This window comes from Harpia harpyja, chromosome 14 (assembly GCF_026419915.1).
Source record: "Harpia harpyja isolate bHarHar1 chromosome 14, bHarHar1 primary haplotype, whole genome shotgun sequence".
Lineage (NCBI taxonomy): Eukaryota > Metazoa > Chordata > Aves > Accipitriformes > Accipitridae > Harpia > Harpia harpyja.
Genome location: NC_068953.1, coordinates 33,195,534 through 33,213,117, shown reverse-complemented (window position 1 = coordinate 33,213,117; position 17,584 = coordinate 33,195,534). Strand labels below are relative to the sequence as shown.

The 17,584-nt window shown below is 40.3% G+C and overlaps 2 protein-coding genes across 6 annotated transcripts in view; both read right to left on the bottom strand.

Annotated features, from left to right (window-relative positions):
* The window catches only part of FAN1 (FANCD2 and FANCI associated nuclease 1), a 48,932-nt gene extending 41,058 nt beyond the window's left edge, over positions 1-7,874 (bottom strand). For 2 of the 5 annotated variants that reach the window (XM_052807910.1, XM_052807909.1), the window contains exons 1-2: positions 5,604-7,413; positions 249-389 (exon numbers count right to left, since the gene is read on the bottom strand). In XM_052807910.1, coding sequence (XP_052663870.1) covers positions 249-389; positions 5,604-6,909 — 1,447 coding nt within the window. In that variant the 5' untranslated portion in view covers positions 6,910-7,413. Of the gene's footprint in view, positions 1-248; positions 390-5,603; positions 7,415-7,816 lie in introns of those variants that run through there. The other 3 variants (XM_052807908.1, XM_052807911.1, XM_052807907.1) reach the window with 3 other exon arrangements.
* Positions 7,875-8,652: 778 nt separating this feature from the next.
* MPHOSPH10 (M-phase phosphoprotein 10) lies at positions 8,653-16,726 on the bottom strand. Its single transcript, XM_052807329.1, has 11 exons — positions 16,595-16,726; positions 15,102-15,750; positions 14,160-14,308; positions 13,560-13,731; positions 13,121-13,262; positions 12,636-12,703; positions 11,789-11,926; positions 11,452-11,562; positions 11,113-11,220; positions 10,297-10,527; positions 8,653-8,863 (listed from the first exon to the last, which is right to left on the bottom strand). The coding sequence occupies exons 1-11, from the start codon at positions 16,669-16,671 to the stop codon at positions 8,714-8,716; spliced, it is 1,995 nt and encodes a 664-aa protein (XP_052663289.1). The 5' UTR covers positions 16,672-16,726; the 3' UTR covers positions 8,653-8,713.
* Between the last annotated feature and the right edge of the window lie 858 nt (positions 16,727-17,584).

Genomic DNA, 17,584 nt, shown 5'->3' with positions numbered 1-17,584 from the left:
GGTGAGGGCAAGTAAGGCCTGTTGTTGCACCCATAGCCCTGACATTTATTTAGCTCTCCCTATTACCTAATTTACACTAATTGCTTTTATTATTAATGTAACACAACACAACTCATCCACCCAAAACCTTTATTCTGCTTAATTCTCTTCTCAAGGCACAGACAAGCATGTAGTGCGTTAAGCTCTAACACAACACAACTGCAGATTTTATTTGTAGTATTTTTAACATCTATTAATGCTGGCCATACCTGTTTGCAGAAATCTGGCTTCAGCCAGTTCTTCAATTATTGGTGACAAATCCGTACTTATCTCTCCATACTCTATTTTGTTCACCTTTAACCAGTTCAGCTTGCGTTGAAAAAGTCTCACATATAACTTCTGCCCACCAACTGCAAATTTTATTTAAAGCAGGGAAGGATAAAAAGAAAATTAAATTCTAAAACATAGTACTATGCATAATCACTACCTTACCTAGAAAAATTACTTTGATGCACATCTCCTCTAAAACAGATTTTAAATCTGCCCATGTTCTACGAGCAGACTTGGTAAAATACCACAACTTACCTTTCGAAGTAATTATCGCTCATTAGACTCTTTAAGTTTTGTAGGTAGAAAATTATTACAATGTATTTTGTAAGTAATGAACATTGCTAAAATGCATTTTGGACATGCTTACCCTTTAAGAAATAATTTGTTTTCTAGGAAAAGACAACTTCGTCTTTCAAACTCTGCATATTGTGATGTTAAACAGGTCTTTTTGCTTTCTTTAACACTCATTCAATAACCAACTATTTGATGTTGGGGAACAAAAGAAGCTGTAGTCTGACAGAATGATTTCATAACCACAGAATACCTCTCTGTGTAGTAGTCTTCAGATTCTTATTTTTCCAAAGATAAGCTTAATTTTACTAATATATCTACTGAAAACAAGGGGAGAAAAACCTCCTATGGATTTGACTCTAATCTGGGAAGTGCTCTCTTAAAAGTACCTTTTAAAAATACTTTTAAAATACTAACTGCTGAAATTCAACAAAATAGCTTATTAAATGTTAGCTGAAAATAGTCTAGCTATTGTTACCACATTTAGCACCATTTTGAATACCTAACTGATCCCTCATTAACTTCTGATTTTTTATCCCTATCTGCTGCTGCTTAACTGAAACTGATCATTAATAAAAACAGACACTGAAACACTACCAGGCCTAGATACATTTAAGAAATGGCAGTTAACTTCTACATGCTTATTCAACTACTCTCCTGTCCTTAAAAAGACTTTTTCAGCCTTTTTTTTAATAGAATGTTTCCAGGATCAATTCACTGACAGAACTACGTTCAGACACATAAGCCTGTCATTTTCTCGGTGGGGTTATAACTTCTTTGAAGTCTGTCTCCCATTTTTACAGCTCTGGAAAAAGGAAAAAGGTCAAGTAACACATGAACATCCTTTCTCCAGACCATGGAAACTGACAACTAGGGCTGCAATCCAGTAAAGGCATGCGAGGACTGCTTTCTCTAAAGGACCTGAATGACAAATAGAAGAATAAAAAGGTATTGCACAAGTAATTAATTGCTTCTTAAGCATCCTGTTCTGCAGTACATTACCTTTGAAGGTTTGGGGGATTTTTTTTCTTTTGTAGTTCTTAAGAAAGTTTCAGGTGTATCACTGAAATAAAAAATTTGTTCTAAGTTGAAATATTACCAGCAAAAAGATGCAGAAGATCTTAGAAAAGTTCGCCCTCTATGATTCATTAAAACGCAACAGAAAAAAAAACATTACTTTTTCTTGTTCCGTTTTCTGTACCTGAGTTCCACTGGTGACTATAAATCAATGTTTCTCAGATACAATTTTTCTGTTGCATAAAAGTTGGAAGGAGGATTTCACAAAGTGTATTAAGTAGTGTCACTAGAACTATGTGCTTGCATTTAAATTCTTCCAACTGCAACATGCAGTGAAATGAAACATGGAGAATACAAAAAATGTTTTTTTAATACTATACCTAAGTTCAGACAGGTCTCATCTTGAGCACAAAGCCTGACATTGCACTGCAGATTACTTGTTATGGATACACCTCTGCTTTTCCCTACTGTATTCCAGTACTTAAAAAATAGGCAGTGCTCTACATTCAACATAAAGGCCATCTACTTTTGAGAAAACTGGGCAGGAAGGAAGGAAGGATTGCTTCAAGCTTAAATCCTTTAAAAATATCATTCCTTTCATAATAAGCATTAGAGATAACTCCCCAAAGAACGGTAGACATTTTAGCAGAAAATAACGAAATACTGAAGAATATCTATGTTCAAGCAACTTCACAGTATTAGGCACGTGGCGGGGGGGGGGGGGGGTCGGGGGTTTTTTGTATTACAATAACTGAAAGACAACACCTGCTTGGGTAGAAACTTCTAATGTGGAACAGATAACCCATCTACCTGAACTTTTATAGTATTCTGTCTAAGATTTCTTGAAGGCAAAGACATCCATCTGTCACTTGTCCAGAATTCATTATCTATTGACTTAATGCTATCCGATCAGTTCTCATAGCTGAATCATTGCAGTTTTCCTACCCTGCAAAGAGAGATTGTTTTACTTGTGAATCAAGCAGTCAGTGCAGAGCTGCATTCATCAGCACCACTTCGCAATAATTCTTTCTATATTCTGAATTCCTGTGAGAGGGGAATACTGAAATCACGCTACTGAAAGAGAAACAAGCACTTCCTTTATTTAACAGAACAAATTACTATTACTGATCAGTACTCATCCAGCGAAGGGAGCGTGGAAATAAGGGAGCTGTATCCTGAATGTCTCTTTTAGCATTTGTCCAAGCAGCCAAAGCCTGCATCCACTAAGAACCTAATTGTAAGTTTATTCCTAGATCTTCTTTGGATGTAAACGATAGGCATCTACTGCTAGCCTCAGAGAGCCAATAACAAGAGTTTTGTTGCTTATATTCCATTTTTTCTTTATATATTCCCATTTTAACTATCACAACATAAACAAGGCAGTATCAAGCTCCAAGATGTCACTGTACACACATTTAGGCAGAGAAAGTTAACTACTGTAATATTCTTATGGCCCTGAGTGCACCAATAGGCTCTGCAACCCCATCCCAGCCCTCACAGATTTGGCGGCTTGTGTTCGAGGTCAGCTCCAATACAGTCCAGCTGCGTATGCTAGGCTCAGGCTGCTGCGGAGACCTGCATGCGGCTTTGTCAGGGCATCCCCCCATTTGCTCGGGAGCTGTACTTAGCTCAGGCTGGTGGCCTGCACGCTCGCCTAAGCTCTGCTGTGGCGTGCCAGGGCCCAGCTAGCCACCTTGCTGACTTGGCTTCGCCTTGCACCTGCCTTGTCACTATGGACTTGCCTGAGGACCGGCCACCACTGGAGCACGGCTGGCTGCAGCACTGGCACTGGAGGCACTCTGCTCTTCTTCTTTGGGCAGGGTGGGCTTGTGCCCCCTGCGGGTGAGAAGAGGATGTGGCCCCTGCCTGCCCCGCTGTCCCCTTTGGCTCCTGGCTCATCTTTCCATGCAGAGGTCTGCTCTTGCTGCTCCCTGACAAATACAGTCCTGTTATGATCTCATCTTACTTACAATATTCTCGTAACTTATGTTAGTATTATTCTTTAATTTTTTAAGTGTTTGGTGTTACTGCATAATTGTAATTATTACAATATAACCTGTAAAAGCTTAACTGTGATGAGGTAACCACTGCAGAAATACCTCTGTAAGTTTAGAGCCCTACTTCCTCCTCTGGAATTTCTTCACCTTTTTAGCAACCACCTCTTAAGGTGGTTTGAGCCAGCTCAGCTGGCTTGTCCACTAGGGCAAATGAAGAATGTTCATATGGTCCGTTGCAGCTGCTAAATTTTGGAAGAGTATCTTAAGTCAAAACAGACATTTCTGAGATTGTTCCACCACAGTTTAAGTACTTCCTAGAGAAACAGATATGCACTGACTCAAATTTTTTAAGGAACTGAAATTGTGAACTGCTTATCAGGGTTATATTTCCTCCTAAAAACTCAAGCCAACACTCTTCCATTTTTATCACTCAGTATACTGTATTAAAAACCTTGTGATGTCATATACATTAACCTAACCTCATTCTATTATTCTCCACATCTATACAAGTTACCAGAAAAACATTTACTGAAAGCCTCCTATTGGCCTTGGAAAAGTTTCACACAACTGCTAATCACAAGTCATGACCTTGATATTCTCTTTTGTAATGTGGTGTCAATTCACAATATCATTTGGAACTTTACAGGAACGAACATTAAGGGATTAAGTGCTCTAAACAGCTAGAACAGTTTTCTTCCACTTTGCAATGGGGAGACAGTCTAAAGACTGTTGTACGCTAGCACAGGAAAACTGAATATAATCTACAGAGAGGAAAAAGACCAAAACACACAACAGTTTCACACAGGGAAATACTATTCTTTAGTGTGATAAGCTTTACAGCCTGCTACTTAAGTCAGACTCAATGAACATAATACATTAATAAGTACAGCCTGCTTCTGAATTTTTTGTTTTTATTTTTACCAGCAGGTGTGTATGCAACTGTGACTTTTGCAGGTTCAGCTCAGATGCATAAACTGAGCTCATATGAGCATATATCTGAAAATACTTTGCAGGCAGTGGTATAGTAGCTTAAAACAATATAAACAGTTATGCCTGCAATACTGTGAGATACAAATTTTCTTGTGGAAGTTGTTATAAGCTTATTTCCATTTTGATGCTCCAAGTTTGCAGCTCAAGTGCTGGTAAAACTGCTCTTAATTACTGTTTAAGACAGGTTTTAAACACACATAGAAATTTGGAGTATTAGTTTTAACTTGCATCACTTCTGCCATGCTTTTACTGTAAAACTTATGAGTATAGGATTCAGACAACATGTCTGCTTTGAATCTTGTCTAAATATGGAGGGCTTAAATCTCCAATATTCTGGCTCCTACCAAAATTAATAAGAGTTAAAAGTACTAAGCAACCTACAAGAAAATGACTGTTAATTAGTAACTAGCATTCTAAACACTGGATAATAATCATAGGGATAACCATGGATTCACACCAAGCATGAAAGTCATCTGCAAATGTGCTGAATCAAAGCTCACAAATGCCACTTCAGAAGTATTTTTTTCAAGGTCTACGTATCCAGTACTGGCCTCTCCATAACCTCACTTTGTAGTATTCCCATACGTATTAATCACCAAAAGCTTGGTATTAACTAATACTCTTTTTCTGTGCTACAAGTTTCCTTCCTTGGAAACATGTTTAAATGCAGCAGCAAGTTCGACTTAAGATTCTCAAAAATAGTACTAAAACAGTAAAAAAAAGTATTCAAAACCCCCAGAAATATACATAATCATTCTTTCCTTATTTCTTACAAGTGTCCACTATTTATCATTACCTTCCATTACAGCAACACTGGGGAAGTTTACCTACAAGAAGCCACTGAGGGATATGTCTCCTGAGAAAAAGGAGCTGCTTCTCTTAAGGAATTTATCAAGTTAAATTGCCCATTGGTATAGCACTCTTCACATAAAACTATGTAACAGTTCTCTCTACAAGAGGTAATGTGAAAATATATTAAAAAAAAAAAAACAAAGATACCTGATAAGTTGCAGAACTTGGTTATAACGTTCATATCTTGCTCATCAAAGAGTCTGGCATCATCTTCGTTTTCTAAGACTGCTCGCAGCACCACTAAAAAATTCTGGAGGTAATACGGGTGACCAGGAGAGCTAGGCACAGAGCTAACCTCATTTATTTTGTCTAAAATGTCCCCAATGGAATTTTGAAATTCTACCTTTTCCACAGTTTCTGACAAAGTATGGTTAAGCTCATCCTTAAAGTCCTCATGAACTTCCACAGGAAGTACCTGTACATCACCCTTGCTAAAGCAATTTTGTGTACCACAGTTCACTTCTGTCTTGGAAGAAGGAACAACCTGAGCATGAGGCTGAGTCTTGACTTCCAAACTATTGGTCAGTTCTGCTGAAGTATGAATGGCTAGATGTGTTTCAAATTTATCAGGACTAAGTATCACACCTTCAGACCTACTTGCTGTTTTGGTGCTCCTTGTACCAGGTGGTAACCTTCTGCCATTAATGTTATCAGCTGGTAATGATACCTGAACAATATCTGCAAGGTCTTCTCCATTACATTTGTTTACTTGTTCTTGAAATTCCAGTTCCTTCTTTGAAAAATTCTGTTCCTGGCGCTCCCTCTGAGCAAGCTGATTTTCTTTCTGAGAACTATGCCCAGTATAAATCCCATCATCACCATCCCATGCTACAGCACTTTTGCACGTATTGTGAACAGCTGGAGGTGAAGAGTCGATCTCTTTATACACGATCTGTTTTCCTCTCTGGATACAACGTCTTCTGGACAGTTTAGATGCTAAGCTTCCCAAAGAGACTATTTTAACTGTCTGAGCCCGTGGTTCATTGTTAACACTACAGACTGAACTATTATTGCTAAAGTAAGGACTAATCTGTTGTGCTGCACTCCCTTCTGTTTTCAATAAGCTGCTTTTGGGTGGACTTGTTTCTAGATTTAAGAGGTTTTTTGAAAAATATGAGCTGGAATTATTGTTCAGACTTGCAGCTGGGGGACTCCAATTCCTAAAAGAGTCGAGTGTTGAGTCAATGACACCAATCTCACCGTGTTTTCTCTGACATGTTTCATCCATGTGCCCATTTATTCCATATCTTGGCACCATTTGCCCACACATGGGACATTTAATTTTGGCAGGGGGCACATTGTTAAAAAAGGAAACAATAGAGGAGGATGCTGCAGGTATAGATGGTGTTCCTTTACTTTCCACTTTTTTTACTGATCCTCTTTTTTTCTTATTTTTACTGAGTGACAAACTTATTCGGGATCTTTTTATTTCTGAAGACCTAGCTTCTGCCATTACAAAACTTCAAAGCATTTATGTGGCACAGGCAACCTCATTCAGGCCATATTTCCTTATTCTGCAATACTTAAAAAAGACTTTTCTTGGCTTTGCATTTTCCATCTGTAATCGTCTGACATGCCTTCAAGAAAAAAAAAATAAAAATTGAATGAAAGATCTTCTAAGGTACCAGATGCAACCAAGGTGAGCAGTGGAGAAGAAAAAACAAAACCCTTAAAGTGGAAAAGTCAAGCAATCCTTAACTGCTACTATGCAGCTGTCCCTTTACCTTCTCACTCGGCAAACAAGCAAGCACGGCACGATCGTCATGCTGAGCACCGCAGCTGGCTTCACGGGAACGGTTTAAGAAATGGGACTACTGCCATACACTTTTACTATTTAAATGCCATGTTCGCTCGCCCACGTAAATGAGAACTTGAGATAAAATCCAACGTGAGGATAGTCAAGTCCTCCGATTTTCGTCATCACCCTGCTTGCTGTTTCTAGGCATACGAGTCTTCGGTGCCAGCCACCCACTTTCAGAGAGCGCACCCAAGCTGCGTGTGCGTGTGCGTGTGCGCGTGCGCGTACCGAGCGGAGGCGCGGAGCCTTACAGCCTTGTAGCGCTCCCGATCGCGCCGCGGACAGGCCGCCGGCCGGGGGCTGCGCCCTCCCGCGCCTTCTCCCGCGCGGCCCACGCCGCCTCTCCCGCAGCGCCGCCTCTCTCTCCCGCAGCGCCGCTCTCCGCAGCAGCTGCTCAGCGGACCTGCGCGCGCTCGCTCGCGAGGCGTGCCCGGCGGCGCCTCACGTTTCCGAACCCGCTCCCGCCCCCGCTGGCGCCGCTACCCTTGCCCGCTCCGGGAGCCCGTCGACCGGCGGCCGCCGCCGCCGCCCCCCCTCGCCGTGCCTGACTTTCCCCACGCACCGGCGCCGCAGCCGAGCGTCTCTCCGTCTCCGCCGCCGGCCCAAGGGCCGCCAAAGGGCGGACGCGCGGCGCGCGACGGCCGCCCCGGGAGGCGGGGCGCCAGGCGCTAAGGCCCCGCGCGCCAGCGGGCCCCGCCCCCCCGGCACGCAGCGGCCTGCCGCTCGCCCGCCGCCAGGCCAAGCGCAGTGCATCGCCGATGGCGGCGCGCTAGGCCTGGGGAGCAGATTGCGGAGCCGCGGTGCCGCGCTCTAATAGAAACGTACGAACATCTCGCCCTCGCTACATTTCAGATTTCCGTTAACAACAAAGGGTGAAAACCGGTTGTGATCTTTCTTTAGAAAGGGGAACCAGACGGGCATCAGCTGAAACTCTCTTTTTTTTTTTTTTGTTCAACCAAGAAAAGAGCAAATGGCAAAGTACTTCCACCTTGGGAAGTATCCTTTAACTTGAAAGATACCCTTTGCTTACGCCGAGTTACTGCAGGCTTAAAAGGCTTCTGTGTCCTCCCTGTTTGATAATCACAATTTTGAAAGGTAATTTCCAATTTATAGTGCCAGGATACAGCTTAAGTTCTTCAATACATGCAGATCTATCGCCACAGCAGATACAAAAGCTATGACTATAGCTTAAAGAGATGGTATAGTCACGCACAAATATCAAGTATTCTACACGGTTATGTACCTGCCCATGGCAAAAAGCCCTCTTTTTGGAATAAAAAGAGAAAAGGAGGAGTTCTATGGTAGAAAATAAGGGTAAAACCTGAAGGAAAGTGTCTCTACAGCACCTCAGAAATTCACAGAACATTTTAAAGATCGACAGACTAAAACCTACTCAAATTTAGCATTCATGTAGAAACATTTTAATATATACAAGATGCAACATATATAAAAAGGTAGATTACAATTTCAGTTTATGAACAGAGAGTGTTTTCTGCTGCTTCTGTTTCTTCTTTAATTTGTTTGTGTCTTTGATTTGCATTTTTACTTGATCTTGCAGTTGAGAAAAGAAGGCCTGAGATGATTTTAAGACCTTGTCTTTACCTTCATCCTGTCAATGGACAAAATATTCGTTATAACCAAGAAATGTACAAACAGCCCCATTATACTACTTACTAGTTATATATAATGGTATTTGACTTAAAAAAATAAGTCTGATAATTGATTTTCAAAGGTTATTTTTCACTGCATTCTTATACCACTCCTGCTATCTAAAGAAACAAAAAGTACAGTCCCTTTCGAATTAGCAATTAGTATGGTAGGTAAGAACAGGTATCAAGAATAGATCCTTGCACATCATGAGCTACAACAGCGTATCTACATTTTGGGTTCTGCTCTCCTTTTGAAAAGGTACACACAAACATTTTAGAAGTAATCAAGATATTTTTCTTATTAGTTTCTAATATCTCAAAAATTCAGAGATTTTTAAAAGTTAATTTATAAGGCATCATAGGTGGCACACAAGTTTACTGTTTTATAGCATGCAAAACAAAATCAGTCTGATGAGATTATAGAGAAGGCTCCACAATAAGAAGTAGAAAGTTAAATAGAATATTCCTATTTTGAAATAGCTTGTTACTCAAAGCTTAGAAAGAACTAAATAGAAACCTCATCCTCAATTATACATGCAAGTAGTCCCACTTAATCAAGTGGAACGGTTCAAATGCAGGAAATAAGAGTGTAACTCTTAGTATTTGCGGGAACGCCACTTTGTGAACTTTGAAATAAATAAAAAGAGTAGTACCTAATGCAAACAATTTCTGCTTTGTGAATATACTTTGAGTAATTGTTATCATAGTTTTTTCATATTTTTCCATATCTAAAGATTAAGTTACTTACAAATTCAAATATCTTTCATACTCTGAGTAAGCTTCTAAAGGTTCCAACAACCATTTAGCTATGATTTATTCATAATTAAAGCAATAACATCTCTATAAATATGCATTATAAAACAAGGGGGTCACTGCAAAGTGCAACCAGAGCTGGTTTTTTTCAGGCCTCTATACTGAAATCATGCTGTCAGGATAATCAGCAAAATCAGGACTAAAAAGGCATTCAACGCTACTTTACATAAGACAGTTATGGATTAGAATAGTCCTTCCAAAACTGTAGTTCAAAAGAATGCAGCGGAAGGGGGGCGGGGAGGGGGGGGGAAAAGTATGCATCTGCCCTTTCCACGTCTTCTTCCTACCTCTTTCCTTCCAGCAGCTACATTTACGTTTTATATTTGCTCAGACATAAATAACATAACAAGGTTTGGGTGGTAAGCAGATATACTACCTGTGTAGAATTGAGGGGATGGAGAAAGATTAGGAGATGTAGTTGTGCGAAGAGGGACAGGAGGGAAACAAACCCTATACTTTGTAATTCTTTGTGACAAAGTTCCCTTTCCTCTCTCTAGCTAAATATTATCTGTCCTTGGGATTTTAATATTCTTTAGCTAGGAAGCTCCAAGTTATACAAGACTACTTAAGAGAGCCCTACCTTGAGCAGAGATGCTTTGCCTTCTTTTGTAAGCCTTTTTAATTTTGCAGCAGCAGCTTTTTTGCTAAGTTTTGTGCCTTGTTCTGGTTTCATCTTTTCAAGAAGCTTTTGACGTTTCTCCTTTTCTCTTTGCTTCATACGTTTACGAAGCTTTTTCTTTCTTCGGTCTCGTTTTTTGTCTGTGGGAGTCTTTTCTGCATCTGTTTTGACATCACCAGCTTTGTTCTTTTCCTAAAGAGAACAAGATCTCTAAATCCATAAGCGTGCAAAAGAAAAGGCTCATTTCACAGTACTCAAATCTGTCTTAGCATTTCCATTATTTCAAGTGTTTAGCCAGCTCAGGGTGATGCCGCATTAAGGCAAAGGCCAAAAACTGGCAAAAGCTGGGAAGTGAAATTTGTACCATTGAAGACACGCTAACTGCTCTTCCCTATTGTCATTTAGCTTTCCCCTTCCAAATACCCGTATATATGTTGGGAAAATAATTACCATCACATAATACTCAAGAACAAAAATGAAGCATAATATTATGACCTAGTGTAGCCAAATAAAATTAACTCCTTCCCCTCATTCCAGTTATATTTAAAAAAAAAAAAAAAAAAAAAAAAAAAAGGCACACCCACTCTCTCCCGGCCAAACCTCCAACAACAACCAATACCAAAATACTAGGCAAAAAGGTCCACAAGGTGAGGAACACAGGGTGGGAGAGGGCAGAATTCTCCCATTCATCTGGCAGCCAGTACGCCCTTCTATCAACAATACAGATAACAATACAGATCCTCTCCAGATCCTTACGTGATTTTTATTTATATTTACCTTGATTTCCTCTGGTGCTAAGAGAGCAGCATCACTAACAGCAACAGGTGCTACTTCTTCCATACTTATTGCTGGAAGGTTCGAAACTATTTTAACTTCTGGCACAGGCTAGAAATAAGGAAACATATTCAGGACTGAGCACACCATCTCACAGCAGCTTCTAACTGAAGATACTAAGTATTTGGTTTTGTTTAGAGGCAATTATAGTGGGTTTAATATGAAATAAGAACAAGCTTACTAATACTCAGTGTTTAGTTTACTTTCCATTTCCCAAATATATTTTAAATATCCAGTTTCAAAGGGGGGGGGGAACCAACTTTATGAAACTTATGTACTTACTGGTTTGGGTGTGAAGTGGAAGTTACAAAGCGCATCCAGCTTCAGGAAGAGTGAATCCATCATTTCCTGAATTTCTCTGTGTTCAGGATTTTCTTCCTCTTCAGTCTTTTGCTGCGTTAATAACGCAATGTTACTGCAACACCATTCATAAAGCTATTTCACTTTAGCAAGACTGATAACACCACAATATACAATTCAGAGCCATTTCACTGGTGAACACTTAGAGAAAGATTGAAGTACTTCTACCAAGCTGAAAGCAGTTAGCAGTGTACAAATGAACATACAAGACTATGTGGTGTAAACTTCGAGCCAAAACAAAAGGCATTGCTTACGTTACCTGGTGAAGTTTCATGTATTCTTGCTCATAGATTTCAGCGAGACTCAGCTTACTCTTTTCATGATCCAAAGTGATACGTTTCTTGTATTCAAAAGCCTCCTCTTTTGGTTTTTCTTTCGGTACTACATCATCCCATGCCTGAGAAGGTCATAAATTAATGACCAAATGCAATTACATTCAAGTATCAGGTGCTACAGCTTATTTGGAACATCTTTTCATATTACTTATCTGACACATTAACTATTTAATAAGTTCCTGGGAAGCCACGTGCATAAAGTTTCACACTTTCATTTGAAAAAAAAGTAATAAAAGACTTATAGCTCTGGCCTGTGTGCTTATTTTTAGTGGATCAGGGCAAAAATTGTATAACAAATTTTCTTAAGTACTTAAATACTCTCCCCTATATGTACCAATTTTTTTTAATTCAACTAACAATAAGCCTCAACAAGATATGGGATACAAATCTTCTACCAGTGGCTTTTAAGAAAAATGCAGTAAACAACTGAGTTTTGGTTAGTATTCAGAATGCTCAGAGCGCTACAGTTACAATAATAGACAAAATTTACAGACTGGCATTATATTTCAAATAAACTCCTTACAGTTTTATCTGCAAACACTCATTTTTTTGAAATGCAGCAAAACCTAGCATATAACAGGCAAGTAAAAACCAGAGCTCCTTAGAAATCTAAAGACACATTTATCAAGGCAAAAGAATAAAACAACCAGTTGCAGAAATTAAGATAACTCTAAACCTAACATTTTAAGAACTTCAGACTCATTCTTGGAATGCACCCTGTGAATCAAGTCTATGAACAAAACAGGGAGAAACAAGTAAGATACTATTAACCTCATCCAATATTCTCTGTTTAATGATATCTTCAAGCTGAAAAGTAGTTTCTTCCGTGATCACAGGTGCTGAGAGGAGAAAAAGAATTTTAAGATTAATGTTTCTCCAGCAAGAAATACTTTTTGTTCTATGAAGAATAAAAAACAGAAAAAGAAAATAAAGCTTTCACAAAAATATAGTAATTGAAGTAAGTAAATAATGTTTTCCTCTATCTTGAAGAGACTAATCATATTACGGAAGGCTTGTAAATGACTAAATCTGCCACTGAATTAAGAAACTTACAGTTAAGTTAAAAATGAACGAAACCACTATAGTTTCCTGCAGTTTCCACCATGAAAATGCACAACCTCAAAAACACACCAAGAAGTTTAACTTAGTGTTTTGTTACCCTGCTCTTGAGTCACAGGTGTTTTCAGCAAGGTCAAAGGGAAGAAAACCCAACATGGTATGCAACACACTTTCAGGAAAGCCCTCTCACTACTTACCCATTCGGACTGCATGGTCAAAAAGTACTGTTTCCTCCAAAAGGCTGTTTTCAGGGCGTTTTTGTCCAGTCACTTCTCCTTTAAGCTGCCAAGGTTTCTCCTCCAACAACTCTTCTTCTAAACTTTTTATTTTTTTGCTCATCTGAAAAACACAGTTTCCTAAGAAGTCTAAAACACAGAGCTCACAAGTAAACTCAAGGGAAAAAATTAGTAGTTATTTCAGGTACTTCTAACTCCTCCTCACATGAAGATGAGGGAATATATGATTGCATATGTATCTGATGTAGATAAACCACTTTTTTTTTTTTTCCTAATTTGTAAACAGCCTCTTCATATTTGCCAGACTCTGAACAAACTACACAATCATAAAAACAAAACAAAACAAATTGGCCACTGTTTCAAAGTATTAGCAAAATAATAATAAAAAAAATACAATTACCTTTTCCTGCCTCTTCTCAAAAGAAGACTTTATTTCACTGGGATCAATGCCCTTCTCTAATTGCACATTAGTAACATCTTCTGTTTCGCTGTCATCTGGCAAACTAAAAGTAACTTTTTTAGAGGCTTCTTTACTTCTCATATTCTCCATCATTTCATTCATATCCTCAACCCTGTAACATTAAAATTTAATATAAGATAAAGATTGAAAAGCCTCTATAACTTTTTACATGAAGATATTTCAGCCACTAGATGTTTACCTGTTACAAATAACCCACAATTAAGAAATACAACAGGCTTTCACCGAAACCTAAAGGCAGGGGACACTAGGGAAACTTCCATATACTAAAAATAACTTTCAAAAACTGAAGTTACAGCTATTAAATGATTTATTCAAATAAATATCAAAAGACAATACTCAAAAGATAAAACAATAAACTACTTTTTAAATAAGGTGAGAATACAAACCATGAACACACAACAGATTACACAGAATGGCAAACCATGACCAAAGCGAGCCTGGAATTCACACTTTATTTTCTACTTCACTTCAGTGTAAAATTACAAGGACATTTTAACTGCAAATAATGCATATACTTACTCAGACATGCTTTCTTCATTCTGCTCTTCAATAGCACTGTCTGCTTCCTCTTCCTGATCATCTTCAACACCATTAGCTACTAAATCATCATTGCCATCAACCGGATCAAAGAAATCTTTGTACGTCAAGTCTCTAGAACTTTTAACTGGCTAAGAAGGAGAGAGGAAAAAAGAAAACCCAAACAAAAAAAACGAAAACAAAGCAAAACTGTTAAGGCTGGCAGAAGCCTAAGAGTATCCTGTCTTTTAAAGTTTTTAGCACCTGGGAAACAGCACTACTTGTGTAACAGTAATTCAACTTAATGAAGCATTAACCTATGATAGGGCATCTTAGTAAAACTAACCTCTTTTACAAGTATTTTAAATATTCTACTACTTAAATTAACTTCCAATTTCACCATATACAGAAGTGAAAGAGCAGTAGATTTTGCCAACTACTTGTTGGAATGCATACGTGTTCCCTTTTACCCTGGGCATAGTTCTTACTTGCTAGTAAGAATCTCTGGTAATATTAAATAATAAAATATTTATTTCTGAAACAAGTACTCAGCAACTTCAGTTAAATCGGAGTTACAAAGCCATGTCCCTGGAAAAAGAAGTTGCCAAAAGCCCTTTGCTCTGCATCACCCACCTTAGTGATCTCTAATTACCAGATGTCAATACTGAGTGACCCATTTTTTTCATTTGGTGGGTCACCTATTCTGCAATTCTGCAAGGTCACTTATTTCTTGTGACATACTATCTCTTCCTTTACCCATGCAAAAACCCAAGACCCATCTAAAGAGAGACTGGAATAGCTTCAGAAGTAATCATTAGTCATCTAATCAAATTTAACTTGGTAGTTTCTACTCAGAGTTCAACAATTTATAGTCACTCTAACGAATATCAGATCTTGATTTAAAGGAAAAGAGAGATCAGAAAATTAATTTACTGATATTCTTACTTTGACTTTAGCTTCTTCAGACTCTTCCTCCTCATCATCCGAGATGATGTCTTCAAAATAATTAATATCTTCCTCCTCCTCCTTGTTTTCCTTCTCTGCATGTTCTAAAAAAGTTTCCATCTCAGACAGCTTGAAAAACTTGTCATCCACTATAGATTTTTTTCCCATTTTTTTCAGTGTGGTTTCCTTGGTTGTTTTAGTTTGTTGCTCCAGTGCTTCAATATCAAAATCAATATCAGAATCCTCATCACTGTATTTCTGCATTATGCTTTCTCTGAGTTTACTTTGCTTTTCTTTAGCTTTAGTTTTATCTTGTGTATAAATATTCTTCTGTTCAGCTTCTACGTCCATTATGCTGTCTTCCAATTCCTGGTCACTGCTGGCCTCTGCATCAGAGCCGTCCTCTTCCTGGTCTGAGAGAAGGCAAAGATCTTCATCCTTGGCATCCCTTGCAATGGATTTCTTGAAAAAATCAAGAACTGCATTGTTCTGGAGCTCTAGTTGTTGCCAAATCTGTTCTTCATCAAAATTTTCTATCACCAGCTCTTTTAAAGGACCCCCCCGAACTATACTGCTTCCCAGAGCTTTATTCAAATCATAGAGAATCTTTGTTAATGCTCTGAAGTCAGTAGCCAGTCCATCTTGCACACTAAGGGTAGAAAAAATTTAAGAGCTTTAAAAAGCACAACAGTTAATTTTTTATTTTCTATTTTGCAGAATTCACTAGCTTTCATTCATTTTACACCTCCCGTTAAGTTATTCACATGGTCACACTGCGGCTCTTTTTACATGTGCTTAGGTATTTTGATACTACAGGGCAGCAACTTTCAGCAACTACAGCTGTTGCTTAACTTTCTACACATCTCTTGGGAGTAATGCTACTAAACATTCCTAGAACTAAAAACATTGTAATCATTAAGTGTCTCGGTTTCATTACACTTAATGTGTGAAGCAGCAGCTGGACAGAACATCCCACCCTTCTATAGTTGCATCTTAGTATACCTTGATCGTATTTAAGCACTCCAGACGTTTTAGGGAAGTAAATAGTATAGCACTAGACAGCTCAAACATCCAAGATACAGACCCTTGGTTTTAAAAAGGTGTCTTCCTCCACTGCCTTACTCCTCAGCTTTTCTATTTGGGTAGTCTCCTCCAGTTTTTTTTCTCTAGCGCTACCAATGCTTCAACGTTGCTGGTAGAAACGGAAACCTCCGTTTCCTAATTCCCGAACGCTGAAGAAAGGACTAGGACACTGCAGCAGCCGTGGCAGAAGCCCCAGCCAGGTCCGGACGCTGTTAACAGCGCGTTTCAGGAGAGCTCTGCGGAACCGCGGGTAGCTGAGGGGCGCCGGCCGGCCGCCACGAGGCCTCCCTCCCAGAGCACTGAGGCCCGCACGAACTGCAGAGCACTACGCGCGCGCACCTGCACCCACACCCAGTGTCCGGCATCGGGGGGCTTCCCCCCCCCCAGGGAAGCCCGCAGCCCCGCAGTACCTGAGGAAGCGCTCCGGGCGCGCCGCGGCGGCGCCCGCCACCCTGAGGCACGTCTCCAGCCCCTTGACCGCCGCCATGTTCCCCCTTCCGCTCCCGCGGCGCGTGGAGGAGCCTGGCACCGCCTCCCCGAGGCGGCCGGCTGAGCGGTCCGGACGCCTCCCGCGGCCGGCGCCGAGGTTCCGCACACAGGAGTTCCGCCCCGCCGTGCTTTACACCCGGAGCGGCGGGAGCGCGGCGGCAGCCGCCCCGGCCCGGCCCGCCTCCCGAGCCAAAAGCAGTTCTGCTTCCCAGCGCGTGCTTTTGTCACCGAACCGCCTCGCTTATTCGTGTCACACCTGCTCCTTTAGGTGGGCCTGCTCGCGCTCGCACTGAACCGGAAGCAGGGCACTGCAGAGTCATCTGCTGATGGCTGCTGCTTCCGCCCGTTGGAAGAGCGTCGTATTGCTCTGGATGGGGATGTTCATCAGCGCTGAAAAACCTGCTCTAAATATAGTAAAGCTACAGTCCTCTTCGCAGTTTTGCCGCTCTGACCTAGATACAAGGGCGTTTTGGAACCGCACATTTCCAGCTGATCCTGTGAGCAAAATGCCCAATGTTATCTGCCGTCTCCAAGCTCCCAGCTAACTAGGCACGCATTCACGCGCCTACACCATTAGCTAGCACTGCACAGTATTCTTCAGCTGTTTTGTTGCTTTACATCACATAGTTTCCTTAAAGTTTATAAACCAAAGTCAAAATAAGCACTACACCCACAGACCCTGGTGAAGAAGCTGCCGCACTTGGGGGAGACGATCCATTCCTCCTCCATGCTGCAAAATGCGCTTTGCAGGGGCTGCCCCCTTGGGCTGCATTCACCCTGCCTGCTGCTGTTCCCCGCCATCCGCAGCCATTCAGCACCTGGATCCAGAACTGTGACCAAGCTTCTAACTCTGTTCTTGCTATTGCCTCTGCTGCTCCTCTGCTGCTTTCATGTTTCCTTCCCACCAAAAA